General features: G+C 34.4%; 1 protein-coding gene and 1 non-coding gene across 18 annotated transcripts in view; both read right to left on the reverse strand.

Annotated features, from left to right (window-relative positions):
* LCOR (ligand dependent nuclear receptor corepressor) overlaps positions 1–25,509 on the reverse strand; it is a 171,605-nt gene that overhangs the window by 16,716 nt on the left and 129,380 nt on the right. For 14 of the 17 annotated variants that reach the window (XM_040624784.1, XM_040624783.1, XM_040624794.1 and 11 more), the window contains 4 exons: positions 22,297–22,429; positions 17,074–17,361; positions 14,054–14,147; positions 1,917–11,505 (listed from right to left, as the gene is read on the reverse strand). In XM_040624784.1, coding sequence (XP_040480718.1) covers positions 10,536–11,505; positions 14,054–14,147; positions 17,074–17,361; positions 22,297–22,429 — 1,485 coding nt within the window. In that variant the 3' untranslated portion in view covers positions 1,917–10,535. Of the gene's footprint in view, positions 1–1,916; positions 11,506–14,053; positions 14,148–17,073; positions 17,362–22,296; positions 22,430–25,509 lie in introns of those variants that run through there. The other 3 variants (XM_040624796.1, XM_040624788.1, XM_040624800.1) reach the window with 2 other exon arrangements.
* On the reverse strand, positions 24,231–24,337 carry LOC121101349. The gene has a single exon (XR_005833344.1). It is a non-coding gene; the product is annotated as a U6 spliceosomal RNA (small nuclear RNA).

The raw sequence follows: 25,509 nt of genomic DNA on the forward strand, positions 1-25,509 counted from the left end.
TTAAAATACCAAATAATCCCTTATCACTCCATATTGCTGATCAAATATGGTTGGCAAGAGTACAATTAACATCATAAAACTACTAGTCAATAAACACTAATGTTTTTACATGCCTATACAAAGCTTCAGACTCAAGATTTAATCCTTATGAGTTTATTTTTGCTTACTTCCCAAGTTCTTACTTTCCAAGTTGCACTCTAACCAAATCATGGCTTAAACTATTAACTATTTTTTGAGAATATTTCTTTTCCACTAACCTCTGAAAAAAAGCCTTTCTACTCCAATTGTAAATGCAGCTTGATACACCATTTCCAGCTTGATAACACCATTGCCTCCAAAAACAGCAGAAGTCCAATAACTTGTAAATTGAATAGGATTAATAAAATCCTGTGCTAAATGCTAACCACTGGAAGCCGATAATGATAAAGTGTACATTTGGAATATTAGAACCGTTATCTACCGCATTGCTTAGCAAATTCTATTAAGAAAAAAAATTTTTGCAACTCTTTTCGGCGACAAAATCTAGCACAGTATGACGTAGTAAGATTACATTTCAATACAAGTGTCTGGTGAGAGAAAGGGACAGTTCTTGAGGAAAAAATAACAATCATACAACTTGGAAAATGGCAGAAAGCTATCCCATTTTCCCACTCCATTTCCCTTACGCAATTTCCCTGATTCCGACACCTTGTTAATACATATAGAGTCCTTCAATTAATTCCAAAGTATCAACAGAATCAAAGAAAAAAATTCTGGATTAGGAGTAAGTCCTTTTTAAAGTTACAATAATTGAAGGAACTAAATACCAATTTGAAAACAGGACAATTAAAATGAATTCACTTATGAGATGCCAGATTATAATCCTACTATATTGATCTGGCCACCAGGTTAGAATGGATAATGGCAAGAAACAAGTAATTATAGCTTTGAAATTTACAAAGTAGTAGTAATTAGGTTTCCAGAAAAACGTTCTATAAACACGTGGCATGACTAAGGGGAATAAATGAAGCCAATAAACAAGCCTACGGTACCAACAAAATTTCCAAATTTATAAACATTGGAACAAAAGGCAGAAATAGCCAAAGAAATAAAACAAAAATACTAACTAAAAGATAATCTGGAGCAACTACCAACAGCAGCATCATTTTTGAATATAAAATGCCATTAGAAATGATCATAAATCACTTCAATTTACATTAATTACATGTATATCATGACCTTGAAAAAGCTTCCTCCAATACTTTGCTATACCATTTCTAATCTTTATCACTATAATTCAGCTGTTCCCCTCACCACTTTACAAGAGGAATCACTTTATAATCTAAAACTTCTTTATACACCTAGTTTCTAAAAACCACAACTGAGCAACATATATGCTGTTCTTTATTTGTCCAGGTAAAAGGAAATGCCAGCACCTTCCCAAGAAATCAGAACGACTATAATAACCTCAACTGACAGTGTTACTTTCATACTTGTGCTTCAAGAGCAAAACTTAGTAAATCATTGTTTTAGCAAGCAACTCCAGCATAAAGTTTTACTCTAAGAAAATTATGATTTTCAGAAAATAATTATGTAAGTCCAGAAACCAGGTATTATGAAAATATCAATATATATCTTGTCTAGCTGAAAAAAACTTTTTAAAGTGAATAATCCAAACAAAGAAAACTGAGGTAGGGGAGCATCACATTAGTAAAGGCACAGAGTTACAAGGCAGTATGGCACCCAAATACCAATGCACAATTATGAAACAGCCACTTCGAGTTATCTAAGAGGTCATCTGGAAAGGATTTACCATTAAAAAATTACCAACTTCCATTACCATGTACATTTACAGTACACCTGGAAATCTTACCCCTTCTATGGATTTTTTTAAAAACGCATTAAAGTCTTAAGAAGTAGAAAACAAGCTTTTAAAACAGCTTTTCACAACAAAATTTATTAGAAGAATAGTGGTTTTGAAAAGTCTAGCATCCAGTGAGAACTACCATACACAACATTACAGCTGGGAATGTTTCTCCAAAATGTCATGGTCAAATAATACAATGGAACCATTAAATCTTACACATGCACGAAAGAACTAGCGCTTCTGACATACAATGCAAAAAAAAGGGGACCACATGGATTAAAGTTTTAAGTACTCATCACATACATTAAGACACAGCTTATTTTAGTCCAGTCAAAAATCAGAACTGCATTAAAAAATTTAATGTAGTGCAATCAAACCAAAAAACTTAATTTGTGATCATAAGTGCTCTACTACATAAACATTGATCATAGCAAGGAACAAAAAGTTCAAATCACACAGTACAAAAAAAAATCTGTAAATAAATATAAACTACAGTACAAGAGAAATATTAAATTATACAATTCCGTCAAACTGTAAACAGTATATTGAAATGAGGTCCATAAGAGTAAAGGGGGTTCCTGTTTTGTTGCATGACACTTGAACATCTAGAAATCTGAAAGATGCCATGTTCTATATCTTCAAAGGCTATGGGTTTTATATATGGAGAGTTCCTTTTAGATGTAAGATATCAAATATTAAAGCAGAGGAATAATCTGTTTTGTTAACCACAGACAGTACTGTAGAAAACAAAAGGAGTCTTAAAGAATAAAGACCTCTAGCAGACAAGTCTTAACAGTAAAGATGCGAAGGGCTAAACACTGGAATTAGAACTTCACATCATTAGAAACTTGTCACTGAGGACTTCAGGGCTACAAAATATACTGACAAAATTGTCTGCTGATATGCAGACTTAGACCTCTGCTAATTTTTTTGACATTTACATACTCATGTTACAACACCAACTTTGGCAGAATCGCTACTAATAAACTCAGAGCACTACTGGCCCAACGGTTCCATCACAGTGGCCAGTGCACAGAATTCTCTAAAGACATTGCATAAACTAGAATGTAGAGGTCAGACACCCAAGGACCAGTGCTTGAATTTAGTAGTAGTGTGGTGAAGAAGCAAGAGCCACATCGAGGAGGAACTGCATCTGTTATAGTTTACAGAAGCAGCAAGGAATGTCATTTAATTGTGCTGGCTATTAGTGGCATTTAAAAATATATAGTTTGTGTGTGTCTGTGTGTGTGTGTGTGTGTGTGTGTGTGTGCGTGTGTTACACATGTGCTGGCTATACATTTATGCACATTTTGTTTTTTTTTAAATTCATTGTTAACAGGAACCCCCATATTATCTGCTCAGTAGTAATAACTGAATATATAGAATGCCACTATAAGAGTGTGAGGCACCGTGTGCTGGAGAGTTATATGCAGCTTTAAAATGTTTGGCTGAGTTATACCTGGATACCTGAACTGAGTTTTTAAGTTGACATTCATCAAGGATGTGCTACCAGCACGTCGAAATAAAAGCAAAACAGAAAAATACAAGTCACTGTTAGGTTTAAGAATAGCATCAAAGTACCTGAATTGAGTGAGAATAGTGTGTAAACTGTCCCTGAGGGTTTTTAAACAGTGTGTACAAGTTGGATTCCTAAGAACATTAGTTTTATTTAACAGTGTGGACTGATAAAATACCAATGTCTGACAGTTTAAGTGGAGGTTATAAAGAATTATATGCAAACACTCCAAATGTATAGTTTATACATTTCTTCTCAAAGCAGCAATAAGCTGCTGTAAAGAATACATCCCATCAGAACAAGCAACATGTGGGAGTCAGATAAAGGTTTCTATCTTAGTCTGGTTTTCTGACAGCACAGCATATCAATATCCAATGACTATTATCTTTCCTATATCAGAATTATAACTAATTTCGACTAGCAATATAGGATTAGACTTTTAATCAAACACTTTGCTATTACATACTAAAATTCCTTAAACTTACTAATGCTGGTATACTAACCTAGTTAATTATCCCCCCTCATTTTAGAAATATACCCTTCCACAACTTAAAAACATTAAGATCCATTTTCAGTCCTCTGATGTAAAAAGCATGTCAGTGAATTAATATTAAAAATTTACACAGTAAAAAGGCTTGAATTTCAGCCAAAGATTCTAAATACTGCTCATTCCCTGAAGACTTAAAGGGAGAGAGAATCCCTACCCATTTTCCTAGTGATTTATTTTTCTAAAATGGTCTGACACAATTTTTCATGTTGGGGAATTTTCCCCGCACCTCCTCTCAAATTCCAAATTCTTAAGCCTGAAATGCTTAATGAAATGGGAAACGTGAGGCAATCATTTGGAATTGCTTGAAAGGTACAGAACGTTGTTTTTTTTTTTTAAATAAGACAAGATTTATATAAATGTGATCTGACCCCGTATTATGTAGTTATGCTTTATATTTTTAAATAATCACGCTAAAACTTACAGTACCTAAGACTCTGAAGATAAATTAAGACTTTAGTGTTGTAACAGAAAAAGTGCTGAATTATCCCTTTTCTAGTACTTTAAACATTTCGGGCAAGTGCTTTCCTAGTGACAGTAAAGTTTACTATATACCCTTTCACCAAGCAGGAAAAAAAAAGTTACCTGGATGAAAGAAAAGACCTTTAGAAGTGTAGCACCGGGTATTTACCAAATAATAGATGTTGTTTCACTTACTCTGAGGGGGTAAAAATATTCTAGACTGAAATTCTATTTGGCTATTGAATGTTAAAAATCCCTGCTCTACTGTGTCAGTGTCCTGTGGCCAACCCTCCCACCCCCTCCCCCCAGTCCCCTTACACACTATCCACTGAGAATCTAATCTCTAAAGAGATTATTTTAAAATTTATGTTTTCAGGACATACCTGAGAAAGGGTGCAATTATGCAGAACAAGGAACCCAAGACTGCACTAATACTGGTTATAGGTTCATAAATTCTTTCCCAAGACAAATCTAAAAAGTTCTAAGAGGTATGGATCTTCAAATACGTCTTACTGCTTTAGATTTTTTTGGTATGTGTGTAGGGTCATTTCCAGTGTTGAAAAGATCACCTTGAGTCTGTTCAAAGACAGTTCAAGATGGGGTAAAGAGTTCATTTCCATATTCAAACTATAAAGATTAAATATGATTATAATATTTGCTACATCCAATAAATCGATGATTAACTAAAAGTGCTTGTTTTTTAGCGTTTATCGATACAGCTCTAAATGAACTGGAAACCTTAAAATTACCCCCCAAATAGTTGCAGAATTAACTCATGTTTTATTGTCAAATCAACATTAATTAGCCTTGATTCTCATTTTCAAATCATCTAAAAGATTTTTCTGACTATCAAATGAAGGTGGCCCAACTTTACCACATTATCTATCCTGTGACTCATTGTTAGTATCGTAGTACAGAATCTTTAGCCTCTTCTCAAGTCTACATACTTTCCCATCCGACTCCTTACCTCCCTCCCCCATCTCCTTCATAACATTTAGGGCACACAGCTACAGGGCTAATGTCTGCTTTTTTGAAAGGCAACTGTGAGTTTATCTGGGAATAAGAGACAGAGGACATGCAGAGAATTTCCTCTATTTTCCCTTCAGTCACCATGTTCACAAATCCTGTTAAGTCTCAAGGACAGAATGAATCAAAAAAAAAAACCTAAGAAGACTTTGGAGGTCTGCATTCCTTGTACCAGAATTATACTTCTTTCCTTTTCAGTAGAGTTTGAGCGCAACCAATTTTTTTAAGCCCCTATATAGCTTAATATTCTCCTAAATGGGCTGTTTGGCTAAAGCCATTTAGTTTCTAATAACACTGGCCTGACCATAGTATTAATGAAGACCTAATTACAATGGAAAGTGGTAACAAGGAAAACAATTTTTGATATCTTCAATGAAGGTCAAAATTTAACCTATAACTTTCAATGTCTTCCATAAAAGATTAAGTGGAGCAATTCAGTCTATTGCCATATTCTATCACCAATGACAGCAACCTGAATATACAGAAAAGGATGGCTCATACAAAAACAACCTCCAGCATTTAAAGAAAGCATAATTACAAAAGCAAAAATATGTGGTTTCAAAATTAAATCTACAGGGACAATAGCTGTTAAAGAAAATAACACCGAACGGTCATTTGTCTGCTGTAACTACTAAAATAATTTCAGGTTCTGACATTGGGCTGACTCATTAGTTTGTTTTGCAAAAATAACTAACTGAATCCAAGCTTCACTATTATGGGTCAATGAAATGTAAGAGAATCACAAAGGCTTCAGGCCTTGCACCATGTGCTTACTTGGGCAGGGGGAGAACACATAGCTCACTAGCAGCTCAAAGGTTGCTAACTACTGCCTAATGACAGAAGGTAGTTATGATATGGGCCTTTGCAGGTAGTCATTTTTAGTCTAATTTAGAGTTCTCTCCAGAAAACTGGGAACTAAACTTCTCATTGTGCCTTATTGTTTTACTGTCTGATCCCATATAGCTCATATTATATCTCAGGTAAAATGTTGGGGAATGAAAATGCCAATTGGTTGAGGTAATGGTTTATATAAGATAACCAGAGTTCTAAAAGCACTTCAATATTGTAAAGTAAAAGTGTACCAAATAAAGCTAATACACACTTCACACTTGTTGAGCTTGCTCACCAGAACTGAACAGTAATTAACTTCACATAAGGACCCCTATTATCACACAAAGCCTTACTCATATTCATGATCTGCTGCAGCAAAGGTTTATCAAGCAACACCTAAACTTCAGAGTAACAACAAACTTAATATTAAAAAGTATTATACACAAATATAAATTATGTTTCTTGAAAGAGAGACCTTGTCCTTCATGGTATTTGGGGAGCAGAAAAAACGTGTATAGCTCATCACAAACATAGTTCAGAGTCACTTGAAAGCCTACTGAACAAAGTAATATAGTACATTACATTACTGTCAAGCTTCATGGCTCGACTGTCTGAAAAATGAGAAAGCTAATGATAAAAACACCAACTAGATATCCTTCCACAGGATTATTCAGTATTTTTGACTTTATAGTGCCATAGCGTATCTACTCTATAATATCAATGTTCTCTCATTAAAAAACAAAACCCAAACCAACAAACCAAAAAAACCCCGCAAGAATTGATGTTCAACACATTATCTCCTAACATTACGTAGAGTAATGTCATTATCTGCCTATTGGAAAATGAGAGGAGAAAAGGCTTTTGTGACAAAGACAGCTGTGAACTATACTTTCCCATACCATAAAAATGGTCAACTGTTGTTTGGGCCATGCAAAACTCTGATTAGCAGAAATTAAGCATGCGAATAGACCAATCTCTATTACACATTTATGAGGACGTCCCCAAACTAGAATATCTACACTGAAAGTGCCAATACAGAACAGTGGCAAATCAAGAGAGAAATCAAATATTAAAAGATCACTGCGGCACCAAGACTGACAGCCAGCCATGTGATGAGCCACCTCCGAGAAATACATGGTATAATGGAACTCTGAACACAAAATTTAACATTAAAAGTGCACCTGAATATTACCAACTAACTTTACAAAACCTACAATAAGGTAAAATATATATCTTTTGAAATATTCAGCAGCTTTCTGTATTTTTTTTTAAAGATTTTTTTTTTTCTGAGAGGCTCATGAAATTTAAAAGGGACCACTATCTAATTTCAACCATGCTTCACAAAACAATAATGGCTATTTTATATTGCAGTTACCAATGTAATGCAATTAGTGCTTTAAAATAATCTACACTCAAAAAAGAAAAAAAAGAGACCGACCGACCTTTGGAGGAAATATGCTTATTCAAAAGCTTCTTGGAAAAGAAAATTTACCTGAATATCAAGTCATGACTGATCTCAAGTGTAATGTTTAAAAGCTTCACAGACATGAATATTACAATCTTCAGGTCTCAGGACTTTTAATCTGAGAAAGTTTAGAGTTTGGTTTGTTTTTAAATTCACTTTCTAACCAAAACAAATAATAGAAGTACTCAAATTTTCACTATTTACAAGTCTCAGCCTACAATCTGAAATGACACAATACAAGTTCTCTTATTTAAACTGCAGCATTAAAGGGTAGGCACACCATTCTTCTGCTGCTCGATTGTCATCCACTGAAACACACATAGAAAATATTTATGTTAGTAAAATGATCACTCCATGTACACTACAATGACAAAATTTACATAACTCAACTCATACATCACTTTATAGACTACCACACAGGATTAAACCTCTCTGAACAGTAAAACTACAAAAGTTGAACTTTTAGGGCCAGATTTTTAAATGGGCCTTTAATGATGCCTTTCTGAGAGGAGATAAAAGCAAGCACAAATTAATTGCTCAAAGGGCCTTTTTGCAGCAATTTGGGCTACCAAATACCCCAGATGTCAGGCAAAAAGGTACCATGGCTGCAATTAATTGTGTGTGACAAATTACTGAGTGTGGAACAAAGGAGGCATTCCTTCACAAGCTTAGCCCTTTGCTTTCAGCAAACTTTCTACAACTTCCTTCAACTGCAGATGAAAACCATATATTTCATAAAATATTTTTATTGCAACTTCTAGCTAGGCTAGAAAATATTGCAGAGTCATATACTGCTCTGAACCCAAGCTGCTTTTTCCTGTTGAGATTAGAAAGCTAAGAGGAAACAGGCTCAGTCATCCACGGATTAAACTGCTACACAAAATAACCAAACCAAAAGAGGAACCCAAGCCCAGGCTATGTCAAGAATGAGCAGTGCATTATTTCAATAACAGCAATGGTGTGCCTAACCTTTGAACACATAGGTTGCTGAGGGAAAACTATCCTTAACCTAATTAACTGCTCCAAAGTTGCCAGGCAAGAATTTATGCCTCGGGACTATCTGGACCTACTTCTCTTCAAACTCTTAGTATCCATCTGAAATCATCGGCCTCAAATTTAATGCTCCAAGTTTACTTTTATTCTACATGAAAACTCCAATGACTTTTTGTTTGTTTTTGGTTAAGCATTTAGAAGGGCCTGACCACCTTTCTCAGCAGATTAGATTAGACAGGGTGTATGTGGTGTGGATTTTGTTTTTGCACCAACAGTAATTTTAATTTGGTCACAAGGCAAAATTAAACTTCATGGGCTTTATTTATTGGTTATTCTTGTAAAAAATTATAGGAAATAAATATTCTGAATTTAATTACTGTAATTTGAAAAGCCCATCTCAAAAAAAGCTTAGATGCTCTTCAAGGAGTGCTTATATAAACATGATCTGAAAAGTCCTGAATTGTGTGCTAAACAACCATAAAAATCAGCTAAATATCAGAAAAGGTTAAGAAGGGGATAAAATGCAGGATGCCAAAAACAGAGAGAGAAAGAAATTGAAAGCAACAAATTAAATAAAAACTAAAAAACAACACTTCCCCCCTTGTTCTAGTATCTGGATTAGTTAAAATAGAAATTCTACTGAGCTCGATTGCTGATTGAACTATCTTTAGACGTGAAATGCAACCTAAATCATATTAGGTTACCATGGGGTTGTTTTTTTTTCTCTCACCACAAACATGGATCCTTCATTCATGTGGATATTTGGGCAGACTACTGAGGCTGTAAAATCTAGATACCACTTTTGCAATATTATAATTACTTAAACACACTTCTTTCCTTACTTCTTTCTCCCTTTCCCCAATAAACAGATCTTGAATATTTTAAACTAGTTGCTGCAACGACATACAGTCGTTAGTTAGCACATGATCAAATCTGTAAAAGGTTTTAAGACTACAAAGAAACTTAGTTTGCTAAAATGAGGCATCCTCTATTGTTTTATGTAATGTACCCTGACTGCTCCTGAGTAAGAACGGAGCTCGTCCTCCATGAGATAAGGCTATATCCTCACTTGTTGGTGAGACCAAATTCTACCCTTAGAAAACACCAAATAAAATTACAGCAAAGGTAGTGTTACAAAGTAATTAACCGAAGCATTTCTGAAGGTAGTGTGTGCACATTTTCCACCTCCTTTCCCTCTGGGTGAGCACTAAACAGATTGCTGATTTGTTAAGTAAATTTAATAGTGAGAAGAAAATCATAAAATGTAAATTGACCTAAATAATTACGTATCACTGAATAACCAAATTTCTTAAATTCAAAGGTTCATTATTCCTAGGATTTTTTTTTAGTTTAATCCTTCAATTAGTTGAAATGCAGAAGAGAAACATGAATGCTTTTATAAGATGGCTTTCCAATTTGTAATGATAAAGCTCCCAGTATGACAGAGGTGGTTTCTAAAAGGGGGCTTTTTTCCTTTTCTTTTCATTTTTTTTTTTTTTAAATAAAGGCAAATATAACTTAAGAAAAGAAAGAAAGAAAGAAAGAAAAGCATGCAGGCTCTACAGGCAAGGAGTCCACTTCCATGTATCTGTTCTCTGTGAGGTAACTCAATTCTCTTTTGTAGAGAAACATGCAAAAAGGCCAAACAATATCCCGAGCCATACTGCACATGAAAAATTTAAAATATGCAACATTCAGAATGCACCTTTCACCTCTGTACACACAAGTCAATGCAAAATCTGCAAAGAAACAAGTGTCACATTACGTGAAGTTAGGTGCAAGCAATGATAGCTGAACAATGCAGTAGTGCTCACCCAGTTTGTACAGTAATTGGCACTCTACAGTATTCCTACTCATTTTTTGATTCATTTGCACTTTGTGCTGCCTCTCCCTGGGGATCTAATTCAATCTTTACAGAAACATCTGGCCCCTCCGACCTCATTAATTTCATCTTTTTCTTTGGAGGGTTTTTCAAAGTGCCCAGCCTCTCCTTTACTTTGTACTCCAGTGTACTGTGGGGAATCCCATAAATACTCTGAGCTTTGGAAACACTCATTTTTCCACTCATAACCACTGAGATTGCTTCCTCCAGTATCTCACTGTTGTACTGTCTGTAACGCCCTCTCTTCTTCCGAGGCTGCTTGGAGCCAGGGTCTCCTTCTTGATCCGATGTGGGATATGGCTGTCCAGAGGTAGACTGCTCAGCATCTGAGCCCCAAGAATCGGGTCCAGCATCTAACATGCTTTTTCTATTTTGTTTTGGAAGAATAGCCCTTAACTTTTTACTAAGCGCGCTCTCCGTTTGTGAACCCATTACCAAAGAGCTATAGCTGTACTGATCACCAGTGCGAGACTCCCAAGAAAGATCCATTCCTCGAACTTGTGGTATCTTTAAATCTACAGGAGATGCATGGCTCGCATCCTTTTTTCCATCTTGTTTTGCTTGAAGTGCCATTTTTGGAAAGGCAGAGTTTTCTGCAAGAAAAGGAAGGTCACTGATGTTGCTGAGTGCACCATTTCCCCTGAACTTCATACGGCTGAGGTTGAACTCATAATGTGGTTTTGCCCAAGAGGCTTCCCTGGATAATATTAAGTGTTGTCCATGATTCTGTAATCCAGATGGCCCAAGGCTGGCAGCTGTGGACAATTGGTTTCTGCTCAGTAGCTCTTCACTAATCTGCAGGGATCGAGCCAATGGAACTTTGAGTGATGTGGAGTGTCCAAAACCTTCCCTGGTTCCATCCTGTAAGCTTCTTGGAGGTACCCCATCACCACTCCGAAGTCCGTCTGGGCGGTACTGGCTGGGTCTCCCAGGTCGCCTAATTGGATGGAAGGAAACTGATGTGAGCAGGACTTGCACAGGTAGGGAGGGATGGGTGAGGGGACCACTCCTTTATTAGAAGGCCTTGCTTGGGTAACATCACTTTGTGTTATTTATTTATTTTTCTCTAAAATTAAAAAAAAATGGTCTCGGCAGTTAGTTTTAAAACTTGTTCACAAAAAAAGAAAAAGGAAAAAAGAAAAAAAAAAAAACCAGGAGCTTTTTGGGCAAAGAAAAATTAAACCTGTCAGCTGGTCTCTGGTTGGGTTCACAAATTTTCGGAGAAAAAGTTTCGCGCAACTGTCTGAAAATAGCACCTTAATTATTAATTACAAAGTAATCATCAAGTCTCCATAGATCTACACAGAATTGTGTTACCAATGTGACGTTACCACTAAACAAGTACAGTAATAAAAGAGTAAGCCAATTTATTTATTTTAATGCAACATATTCAACATTCATGACAACCAGCTTATAAAACTGGAACCATTTACAGTGGTGGAACCCATAGATAATTGCTCATTTATCCCACAAACCGTTGATGTTCATTATCAAAAACCAAACAAGTTCAAACAACATTTCTTATTTTGCTTGGAAAAAAATATATGGCTACCAGCCCCAAGGGGGGGGGGGGAACCCAAACCAAAACAAACCAAAATACCCATCGCATTATAACTTACCACACTTCTTCATTTTAAAACACTATTAGTTGCAGACACATGAGTACCACTAATTTTCCATTTGAAATAATCCAATCTTTAAAGAAACTGCCCTTTATTTTCCCCAAACTTTGTTCTTTAAGTTCTACTCAAAGTAATTACTGTCAAAGGTATGTAAACAATTTGTAGCAGTTTTCTTTAGTTAAAAGTGTCTCTTAAAATATCAAACATCAATTTTGAAATTATAAGTGGATAGCTTTCAAATAATGTTTAAAAAGTCAACTACTTACACAAAATTAATTCATAAGGTTTCCATTTTCACAATACATAAATGTATCAATAATAAAACTGGCAACTGGTAAAGCATGCCCGAGGGGAATAATTACATTTACTAGGCACAAAAGTGGAACTCTGAAGAAATAATGATAAACCAGCTATGTTCTCCAAAAGTATACAGGGATTCTGTGCTGTTATCAGTAAATAACATAATAAAGATAACCATGAATATTCAACGAAAAGACGGGCAGTCTTATCGGTGTTTTTGTCCTCCAAAAAATGATACTACATAAAAAACACTTTCTTTCCATTCAGAGGGGTAAACACAGCAACTTCAACCACATTATACATGGACTTGGTGGCCAAGTTTAAAGTAAATCTTAAGCAAGGGATTCATTTATGCAAACCACACTGAGGTTTCTCCTACATGTGTCCTTAATTACACAATTCAAGCTTTGTGATATATAAATGGAACCCAATGATTTGGGAACACAATGACTTGTATCTAATATAAACTATAGTGAAAAGAAGGGCTTAAGAAAAAAAGATTAATAAACTATGCAAACTGCATTAAATCAATGTTACTTTTAGTTCACTGAAGAAAGGAGAGAAAAAGGAAAATGATGGAATTTTAGAGAAAATAAAGGCAGCATTTTAGAAGTCAGTAAAGGAATTCTTCAATTTGAAAGTAATTAAGAGTAAGTTGAAAAAGGTTAGTCCATTTAGTGTGTACTTATTCCTTTAACATCTAAACAAGTTCCCTATGTTGGTATTCTAAAAGTTAAAGAAACCTACATATTAACTAATTTAACTTACCAAAGTTACTTTTCATATATGAAGTTGATTTTTGGTTACAACACAATTTTATGGAAATCCTTCCCAATATGTTATTTAAATGTCTTCATTAATACCTGACTTTTCTAAGTGGTTTTTATGTACATGTAGAGGGAAAATTAAGACAATTCTTATACTATAAAATTAGGTGGTCAGAAAATTCACTTTAATCTAAGAGTTATCAAAACTGCGCATGTAATAATGTCTTGGTAGCATAAGATGGTTATCCCAACAACTACAGTCTTAACCACTTAAAAAACGAAAAATACATACAATTACATTTTCTGAACTGCCACACAGAGTTAAAACTGCAGTTCAAATCAACAAATGAAACCAAACCAAACCAAACCAGAAAAAAATGAACAGCCCCTACATACCCACACACTCCATTAGAGATAACAAGTTAAGTACTGGAGCCCAATTTTCATTCAACAACTTCAGCACACATAATACTGCCTCACATCTGAACTCTGGAATTACCTAGGTTGGGTTTCCCACTCTCAAACACTCAACAACAAAAAGGCCAAAGACATTCTTGCCATATTTTCATTACTCACTATCTGTAATGATCTGGCAAAACTGATCTACACTAGTCAATTCTGGACTTCACAGATTGTGCTTTTACTTGAGCGATGGACTAAGTAATTTACTAAAGGCCCACTTACAAGAGTGTTACTCTGAAGACTTAATTTTTAGAACAAATAATGGAGATATGCACCACTCTTTGATAAACTGTCCCCTATAAAACTGTGGAAGGCTACAAATATTTTCCCTTACCCGTTCCCTTGAGTACTGGAGCAGCCTGGAGAATGGCTCAGGGAAGTGCTGCCAGCACATGGACTTTTCTTAGTGGACAGATCAAGTACACCGTCTGTAGAGACACAAACAAACACCTGAGGATATTAAAAACTAGGAACAAATGTGGACTGAAGAGACCAAAATGACAAAGCAACAGGCCTAGTCAACCATGCAGATACACTAGCCATATATGTGAGTTCTGAAGTCAATTCGTTAATAGAATAAGGATTATTTTCCCTCCTAAAGTGACATACATTTAGCAAAGCTTGTTATATCTAATATCTCCAAGGGTTAAATATTTTATTAGTAGGGCAAAAGATATAGCATATCACTGAAGATGTTAGGATATAGTGAGATATTAGAAATTGCAGTTTACACAGTATGAAGTTCTGTAACAGAACTATTAGACTCCATTTTGTAAATTTACCTTCATAAAAGCACCTAAGTTTTTAATGCCACATCATACAAATTATAAAACTAAAGTCCTCAAGAGCTAAGTCTACCTGAAGCACTTAAGTACATAAAAGTTGGATTTAGAAAATTTTATATAACACAGATCATTTTAAAATACAAGTTTATATGGTTAAATTACATGTATATACAAGATAGTCTGTACGATGAATCAGATGTTAACTGTTTATAATTTTCATGAGTCCTAATTTTCTTCAGACACATGTGCAAAAAACTGTGTATTTGGATTCAATCTTTTGGAAAAAATCTGCAGAAATTCAAAATTCCCTTCTTGGAATCTATAAAGGGAAGGTTTTTGAATTAATAAGCTATTACAAACTGGTGAGCAAAGTTTAGGGAAAGAAAGAAGAATGAAACAGTCTTGATAGTGATGACAGCCTAGATGTTTAGCCTTTTTACTGAAGCTAGACCAAATAACAAATTCAATACCATTAAAACACAAAATCAGAAGACCTTCTTTTCCAACAAAGACTTTTTTTTTCCTCATAGGCATGTCTAAAAAGGAAAACTCATCATCTGGACAACTTTTAAAGTTGCCATTCTGTCCAAAATTAACAAAGAAAGCTAATACTCCATGCCTCTGATTTTCAGTTGGTCAGTAGAGAGGACTTTCTATCTAGTTATGTTAAAAACTGCCCCAATACAGAACCTACATACGACTCGTATCTGAGGACACCGCCACTCCTGATTTCCTGCTGTTAGAAGTAAATACGTGACTGAGTCTGTAAACCAAAAATCCCACACTCATACAGAATAAGTGTTGTCCTTTAGAGTTACCAATATTTCTAAAAATATAACTGTAATCTTACAGAACCAAGTGTCCTATTAGACATCTTAACCCCATTAGACATCTAACAAGCAAATACACTGCTTAAAGTATTTCCAACCAAAGACACTATTATTTAAAGACTTCCAAGTCTGTCTAATCACACAGGCAATATACTTTATCTACTTAAATATACTAAATATACTGTGATTTCATTGAAAACACCTGAAAATTCATTTGGGAAATATCATTTTAAAAATTTTGTTTCCCTTAAAGACTATACACTATAATCCCGTCATCTAGCTCAAATTTCTGTTGACGAGAGCATACCGTCAGTACAACATCTCTCTTAAGCACAGCACCAACTAGAAGTTAAATTAGACTAAGTGGTATCTTTATATATTTATCTTCACTATTAATACTTTAAATGCAACCTTTATATGCTGTCATTCTCCTATTGTAGACCTGAAGTTTTTAATGGAATATTTAGAGCAAGGAGTTTTTTAATAAAAGCTACCAATCTTTGGTAAAGATAATCCTCGACAAAAAGAAAAAGCACAGAAAAGCACATTTTTGCTTTGGTAACCAGAAGTAAAAGTACACTGATCAGTGTGAACATATGACAATGAGGAGTTCTACCAGGAAATCTCTCAGAATTCTGAGATTGTGATTGCTATTCATTACCCCCAAACAGGAAAAAAGCAGAAACTACTATTCAAAAATACATTCTTTAATAAACTAAAGCCAGTCCATTAAGTATAAAACCCTCTTAAATTACTTAAAATAAGCAAAAGAAAAGTCCTTTCAAAGAGGTTCTTCATACGGATTCAACTTTTTGCAAAATGAACCTGTATTTCTAACCAGTAAATCTACACATCTCGTAACTTTCTGCACACTCTTTATGAGATTTCTATGACAGGAAATCTCATTAGAATAGGCCTCACCAATTTACAATCTGTAATGGGTCAAGCAATGGCAGAATTGAAATGCTCACTTCATCTTTGTGAAATTAAAGGTAAAATGAGATCACAAAGCAACAAAAATATTTAATCTATTCAAGAGAGTAAACTTTTCATAAATTCAAGAAATATGTGCTAATAAGCAAAACTGATAACCTCTTAACCTTTTCCCTTAATGAGGATCCTCATCAACAAATTAAAATTACCTTTTGGAAATATTCTAAGGTTAGTTCATAACACAGCATATATGCATATGCTTGTGTTTGTGTATTTATAAAATATTGAATACACTGAACCACCTGGTGTGTCAATGTCTTCCTCATTATACCTAACCCCAGGAGTTTCTTTTTTAAAAATGCAAACAATACACATTCTTGCCTTATAATTTCATTTGCAGAGTATAACTTCTACCTAATAAAACATATTTATTTCTCAGGTGCTAATCCTAGAACACTGATAGATAGGGGGAAAACTTAATTTTGCACAGGGGTTTTAAAAACAATAGATATGGCAAAGCTTTAGAAAGTATAAAACACTTACATAAATATCAAGTTAATTAAAGATCAGTAACAACTGTAACCACCTACTTTCCTGGGTGGTACATTACTCGTAACTACGAACTGATACGTAAGGTAGCCATTTTATCTGTACTTCTTCTCTACCACTGCAGAGTCAGGAATAATTTAAGAATCACATTAGTTTTTATCCTATTATTGTTACTGGTGCCCTACTTGCCAATAATTTTTTCTTCCCCAATTAAAGTATTCTGATTGGACAGAGGAGACCTTGACATCAAACCATACCTTGTTCGCTAGGTTCTGACTGAGACTTTCTGACAGTAAGGTCCAGAGGTGAGTCTTGGTCAGCCATGAGAAGTTTGCTGAGCACAGGGTTCTGAGTAGTTGCAGCCGTGGGAGAGGTGGTGACTGGAGATGCTTTCGGCAGGCTTTGGTTCTTTGTGCTATTGGGCTGGCTGGGGTCCTGAGTAGAGCTATTTTTTGAGGTATATTCAGCAGCAAATTGTTGGATCATTCGCTGCATGATCTCACGGGCCACTAGGGGAATATTGGGGTCGGAGACCCAGGGACTGTCTGTAAACAAAGATTTATTTACTTTTAAATTGGGACAATGTACTTAAAAAAAAAAAGAGAGAGAGAGAGAGACAGCTTTCAAGCAAACATAAAATTTCATCTTATCTTTTTTCTTATAATGCAATATCCTAAAAGTAGTATTCCTTCTCAGAATTTTATTTTTAATCTCTAAGCTTGAGTTCCAGATTTAAAAAAAAAAATTTTTTTTTTCAAAAAATCATTATTCTAAACACCAGCCCCTCAATATTATGAAATTAAATGAAGGGATAACAAATAGTATATCTTATGGGCAAGAATCACTTACCTGATACAGAAATCTCAAACCTTTCTTTTATGAAATAATTACCTCCCTATTTACCACCTACAGATCATATTTGGTTTCTCCTAGACCTTTTCTTAGCTATATCTTCCTGAATTGTTGGATTACTTAGTTCATGAGTGCTTAATTTACGTTCTGTTAAAGATGGAAGGCATATCAAAATTATAAAAGGAGATACTTAAAACATCCATGATAGAATGGGGCAATAGCCTCCCATTTTCAGGCTCATCAGAATCACTTCAAGGGCTTATAAAAACAGATTGCTGGGTCCTATCCCCAGAGTCACTCATTCAGCAGTTCTAGTGTGAGCTCAAGGACTGGCATTTCTAGTAAGTTTTTAGCTGCAGCTGGTTGAGGGATCACAATTTTAGAACCCCTAGGCTAGGAGTTTAAATGCCAAATCTCAAAAGTTTAAGCCCATATACTTGCCATGAGTTCTTTAAATACACTCTACCAATCATTAAACATAACAGCTAAGGAAGTAAAGAAATAAACACCTAAGTTATGAATTTCTAATCAATGTTAATTTTAAAACATATGAATTCACTAACTCATAGAACTTTCAGTCCTGGAAGGGACCCTGAAGGTCAAATGGTGGAATATAAAAGGGAAAATGTTTGGTATAAATAGGTCATCACATCTCTACCGTTACCACACTCTCAGGGAGACTAAGCTTCTCAAGAGCAGAGATTATGTTTGTTTACCTCTGTGTATTCAGCACCTAATCTTGCCTGGCATAAAGTATGCATTCATATTAATTGAGGAATAAATGGATCAGTTAAATCAATCCTCATCAAATAGTTTTGTTTTTCTTTAGACAAATGAGGTTAATGTTTTTAAAGAATAAATGGCCTCTTCAAATCTGTATAGATGGTTAGTGGTAGACCCCTGATTAAAACTCTCCACATGATCTTAATGTTCCACCTATGACCTTTACTTCCCCAACACACTTCAGAGGTTTTTAGAAGACAGTTCTCAGAAAACCTGAGTTTCCTTGGTCTTTTAAAGATTTAACTATAGAAGGTAAATTACTTTACCCATAATACAGTTGGAGCTGGAAGGTTATTAGGTTGATTTATAAATTTAGAGAAAAACTGACTTATAACTATTAAAATCTAAAATCTCCCCAGTAAACAAACACACACACATCATCATCATCACCAAAACCCCATGGGACTCATAAGAACAATTTTTTTCCCTGAAAGATGACATTTAATACCAGAAGATAGTCTAAAGTCAGAATATTAAATTCTCTGAAGTTTAATGAGGTTTGCTTTATCAACAGTAACATTTCTGTTCTACTAACAAGTATTTCTAACCCCATGCTTCTTCTCTATAGAGTACGCTAAATGGTTTAAGAATTAAGGTGTTCAATTAGGTAAGGTTCAGAAATTACTGCAACCACTGATGAGCTCCTTAAATGTTCTAATAAACATTTTGGCCACACACTGGTTTTTTTAAAATCTCTCTACCCACTGAATACTCTTACTAATATTCATTTAACTTTCCACTTAAGATCCATCTTCCAAATGAAAGACTGCATATAATTTCAAGTTTTAATATATTAGTGTATCTTCTTATCCCCAGTAACACATAAAGAAGAAAGTTTCCAAATAGGAAGCAAAATGAATTTATGAGATGTGTTTAATTAGAGTCATACATATAATTAAAGAGATTTGTGAAGAGTCAGAGATTTTAGGATAAAGACCAAAAATTGCTACCTCTGAGCTTTAAATGACTGCAGTCTGTTTTGCCTTTTTGAATGAAGAACATAATCATAAAACATGATTCATATTCACAAATTGATGACATCTCTGCCATTTGAATTTCTATATCTTTTGAAAAGATTTCCTGAACACATTTCATTCTTTCGCTTATTTAAAACAAAACACAACTTCTATAAACCTAGATATGCCTTGAGGAACACGCACAACTAATAAATAAAAACAACAAATCAAATCAAAATTAAAACTACAGGAAAACAAGTAAATGCTCACCAGCCACCTGTGTGTTTTAAAAATGCAAATCTGGGGAGCCTGGGTGGTTCAGTCAGTTGAGCATCCAACTCTTGGTTTCGGCTCAGGTTGCGATCTCAAGGTCATGAGACTAAGCCCCGCACTGGGTCCACGCTCAGCGTGGAGTCTGCTTGGGATTCTCTCCATCTCCCTCTGCACCCCCCGCCCCGTGCACTCTCTCAAAATCTTAATAAATTTAAAAATTAAAATTAAAAAAAATTTTTTAAAATCAAACTTTCAGGAAAGTGTCAAATTTTCTAACACAAGTGACGAAGCAAGCTGAAAAAAATATGATAATGACAGCTGTAGAAGGTATACTGTTTGTAAGCTGGAATTTATTATAGAGTCCATACCACAAAAGCCTACTTTTATTGCATCTACGTTCCTACTTAGCTTATGGTACCTTTTCATACTCAATTATTTAACACATAAAATTTTCAGGGTGCCTGGGTGGCTTAGTCAGTTAAGCGTCCGACTCTTGATTTCAGCTCAAGTCATGACCTCACTGTTCTTAAGCTAGGCATGAAGCCTGCTTAAGATTCTCTCTCCCTCTGCCCCTCTTCTCCCCTCCAAAAACAAAAAACATTCATTTGCAATACTTAGTAACAACTCAATCCAAATTTCTGAACTATTTATTTAAAAAAAAATCCCCTTCAGACTAAATTGCTTGTCATATCTCTTCATGTTATACATTTTTGGTATAATCTGAAGAGGACTAATGGTCACCTTGGAGACATTTTCATGAAGATTAATACAATATCTAAAAATAACAACATTAATGCATAAAACGAGGAGGAAGGAACTTCCAATAAAAAAAGCAATAGTTTTTCTGAGCATTATATGCCCGTATACAAATACACAATCTTAACCTTACATACAATTTCAGAGGACTCTCATCTCTTGAAGTCTACCCTAAGACTGACTGGAAGGTAAAAATTCCCCCATGTGCCCAAAAGTTTAATGTTTAAATAAGAAAACTTGTAAGAACTTTGTTATTCCTACATGACAAAGGGATAGGACTAGTAGAGAAAGTGGCTAGAATTCTCTTGAGGAATATGCTTATGATTGATCTTATTAACTCCCTGTAAGCAAAGAGTAGATGAAAAGTGGTTTCTCCATATGTATATTAGGGAGAGGAGTTCCTCTTTTCAGATCATGAAGTTTGCTGCAGCATTAGACCCATGACTCACTACATATCCTAAAGTAGAGAATAGCAGAGGAGCTGTAAAGATGTTTTGTTAATAAACTGACAGAACCGATCTATCATTTATACTTTAAATGTGAATTACCTTAATAAAACAATCAAATGTTTGTAAAACTAAGTCAATTACTATTTTGAACATGATTTCAAAATTCAGGGTACTTTAAGGGGAAGATAAAGTGGGCATGGGAGCCTCAGTTGGGAGCTTTAGGTCTGGGGGTGCTAGAGGGTATGAAAAGAGAAGTGAAGATGTACTAAAAGATTTAATTTTGCATAGGGATCTGATGGGAGAAAAAAAAAGTGCATTGAAAACAATAATCTTCTTCACTCCTTAATTTTATATGACACCTAACTTCATACTCCATTCTGAAAATACTGAGCACATTAAGCAGAACATCAGCTGGTCTCCAACTGTAACCAACCAATCAGAATAGCACTTTAATTAGACTTTCAACCAGTATATAGGCAAAAATCACCCTTCTAACTTTGGAGGGAAGGAGGGAATTCCCACAAGAATGAGAGGTGTAAACTAGAACACATAAAGAAAGCAGAATCATTGAGTCTGCTGAAGATTAAATAAGGAATATTCAGGATTAGGAGGAGTTTGTAGGAAACTTTTTTAGAACCTCTCACAGTAACCTCCATCTTGGAACCAGAGGAAAGACATAACTAAGGAATACAAATCCATTTAGAAAGAATTTCTTGAAGGTAAAGACTTCACTAGAATGGATCATGGAGGGAAGCTTTCTGAAGGTCCTGGCTGATAGCAACTATGCTTTATGAACAGTGAAAAGAAATGTAAAACTTGTCTACAAAAGTTTCAAGGAGAAAGAAAAATTGAAAAATCTAAGAGGTGGAGCTATTAAATACCATCTCCAATATATGGGGTATGGGTTTTATTATATAATAATGAATTTCTTTCTCTAATTTTAATAATTCAATGAAATTTTAGTGAAGCAAGACTATATCAAGGAAAAATGCTTGCAAATCTAACTTTAAGATATAACTTCACATCTTTTTTCCAAATGAATTTCAGTGAGGAATTACTAAAATTTTATATACAGTTGGTTTTATGGTTATCTGTGATTAAAACTGTAACTATGAAGAATATTTGTCTGAGAAAATACTGTACTGCTGAAACCTTAGAATTTTCAGATGTTCATAATACTTTCAGGAACTATTTACCTAATAAAAAGTTATATGACACCATCACTTCAGAATGAAAAGGAGGGAGAAGGGTTGCCTTACCCTATTCCAAATTTAACTTGACCAAAGGAATATAAAGTGTATTATCAATAACGAAAAATATTTTTAAAGTGACTTTTAAAAAATGACATTAAAATTAAGGAAATTAATATAAGACAAGCAGATGCTAAATGCCATTCTTCGCTAGAACCAACCTTTTCTATAAAAGACTGCATTGAGGAACTCTTCTGCTTGTCTCTCGAATCGAATGATTTTTGCTTGCTCTTGTTTAAGCAGAGCTTCTTGCCCAGCTCCCGAAGCTGGTTCATCCAGACCGACTAAGTGTCCCTGTAAAAATATTTGGTGAAATATTTGCACAAAAATCTTTCCCCATTCAGTATCAAAAGCACATATGCAATATCAAAGACAAATGTTAGTAACAGATAAGACAAATCAGTTTAATACAATTAAAGTATTTTAAAACTTCGAATCAGAATAAAATTTATCTCCACAAAAGTACAAAAGCAAAGTGAATGTAAAAATATACTTTGGGTGGTTTTTATTTATCTTATGAATTATGTTTAAAATTTACAGAGAAACTCTAATTAAACTAATACTAAAGGAAAATTTTTCTTGAGCATTCAAATATATCAGTTCTTATTATACTACATAGGAATACCTCACACACAATTCAACTCAAACAAAAAGACACCTTAAACCTTAAATATTATTTGAGGATCATGCTTGCTCTCCAAGTTCAAGAAGTTTTTTCCAGACACAAAACAAACATTTTTTGAAGGGCCATAAGAAGGGAAAACTCAAATAGAAAGTTATCTGAATTTATAATTCTGTGCCTAGAATACTATTTCATAAACTATAGCTTTCAAATGTTTACAGTTGTGAAATTAATAGAATTTAAAACTAGAGTGCATCGTATGTTCTAAAGGTAAACATCACTACACATGCTTAAAAGGTTTACAATATAAAAATTTAAGTCCTGATCAGAAAGTTTCAAAATGCTAAACTAGACTCATCCCGAACACTCCCAGAATCTGTTCTCAGACTGCAGGAGCACTACACTATGTTGTTAATGCTTTGTACTTATTTCCACTTTTGTAGCTAATAAACAAGAAACTATGGTAATAGAAAATAAAAGTGTAAAGAAAAGGAAAGTACATGTTTTAAGTGTTCTTTAAGTTCCAGCACATATAATTTACTTCAGATCACTGCAATGTATCACCATGTGCATTTACTTATGTCATGGAAAACTTAAAAGTACTCTAAACAAGAAAATGGGGACATACCTTGACACAATGAAAAAGAAGTAATAAACAAGACACTGAAAGAATGTTATAATCCATGAACAATTTTTCTTAAAGATTTCAAATACACCAATGATATTTGCAACCAGCTTGATTTCCCTATCATTCAAACGGTCTTGACAGCACAACCCAAATCATATTTTGCAAAGACACATTTAGCAATTATATATTACAAATAAATAGTTTAATATGAAGAACTCTCTTGCATAATCAAACTAAAATAATCATCCCATATAATTTCTATATTAGACCTATTAAGTCTTCCACATAAAGAAAATATTGTGTTATAAATCATTATGAAAACCTTTATTATAGTTCTATTTGCCAACATTCTCTTCTGTGGCCTAAAGAAATTTTTAAGTAACTTTTTAAAATCAATCACAAAATAATGTAATTTTGATACAGATTTAACATCTAAAAGGTATTAGGAATAGGTATTAATTAAAGAGTCCAATAAAATCCTCCACTGTATTATACTTTAATGCCATTTCATTGTTTGGTGATTTTTTAAATGAGACATTACATGGCATGAACTGTACTTAACTCCTTAGTCCTACATTTAGTCAGTTTGGTCAGACTTTGAGCAGAATATCTATATTTATTTTTCATGTTTAGAAACATTTATATCTTAGAGAAGATGTTAGTTGAAGGATGCACTGTACACAGTGTAGTTACAGTGAGTGATTCTACATACACTTTTACAAAAATGTGTATTTTCCCCCCAAGTTTTTATTTAAATTCCTGCCAGTTAATATACAGTGTAATATTAGTTTCAGGTGCAGAATTTAGTGATTCAACACTTACATACAACACCCGGTGCTCATCATAAAAATATGGAACACTTCACAAATTTCTGTATCATCCTTACGCAAGGGCCACGCTAATCTTTTCTGTATCATTCCAATTTTAGTATATGCGCTGCCAAAGCAAGCTCAGAATATCTGTATTTCAACCATGTTTAATGTTACATTCAGGCTACTGTCTTATCTAAATCAACTCACAGCAACTAACAGCACTCAGTAAAGGAGGTGCTACCTGTTTTTTTCTTGAATTAAACAATTTTAACCAATTTTATCAACCTGGACTCTGAAACATACAGATAACTTTCAGTTGGCTCACATTAATTACAGTCACACCTATTTGTTTTGTTTTTGAATAGTTTTACTGAGATATAATACACATAACCACACAATTCACTCATTTGAAGTGTAAAATTCAATGGTTTGTTTGGTAAGTTCACAGAGGTGTGGGACCATCACCATGATAAATTAAATTTTTGTACCCCAGAAGTAAACGCTGTACCCATTAATAGTCAGCTACTCCCCATTCTCCCATTTGCTCCAACCCTATGCAACTGCTTCTTACTTTTTGCTTCTACGGACTTGCTTATTCTGGATATTTCATATAAATGGAATTGTGCAATATTTGTGTGTGTGTGTGTGTGTGTGTGTGTGTGAGAGAGAGAGAGAGAGAGAGAGAGAGAGGGAGGGAGATACACGTTTTCCTCCTGGAATAATGGTTTCAAGGTTCACCATGCTGTAGCATGTACCAGTACTTCCTTCCTTTTTAGTGCCAAACAATATTCCATTGTATGGATACAGCATGTTTTATCCAATCATCAGCTGATGACCATTTGGGTTTCTATGATACAAATAATGCTATCTTTAATATTTGTGTGCAAGTTTTTGTGTGGATGTATATTTTCATTTCTCTTGGATATATATTTAGAAGTGGAATTTCTGGATCATGTTAATTATGTTTACCATTCTGAGGAAGTACTGAACCATCTTCCTAAGCAGGTGAACCATTTCATATTCTCAACAGCAATGAGGGTTCTGACTTCTCCACATACTCATGAACACTTGTTATCTTTTTTATTACATCCATTCTAGTCCACAAGAAGTGGTGTCTCATGGTTCAGATTTATATTTCCCTAATGACTACTGATGTTGAACATCTAATTGGTCATTTAAATGCCTTCTTTGGAGAAATGTCTATTCATATGCTTTGCCCAGTATTTAACTGGGCTATCTACTTTTTTAATGTTGAGTTGTAAGAATTCTTGATATATTCTGGATGTAAGTCCATTATCAGATGTAAGATTTG

This window comes from Ursus maritimus, unplaced genomic scaffold (assembly GCF_017311325.1).
Source record: "Ursus maritimus isolate PB19 unplaced genomic scaffold, ASM1731132v1 scaffold_7, whole genome shotgun sequence".
In the NCBI taxonomy this organism is placed as follows: domain Eukaryota; kingdom Metazoa; phylum Chordata; class Mammalia; order Carnivora; family Ursidae; genus Ursus; species Ursus maritimus.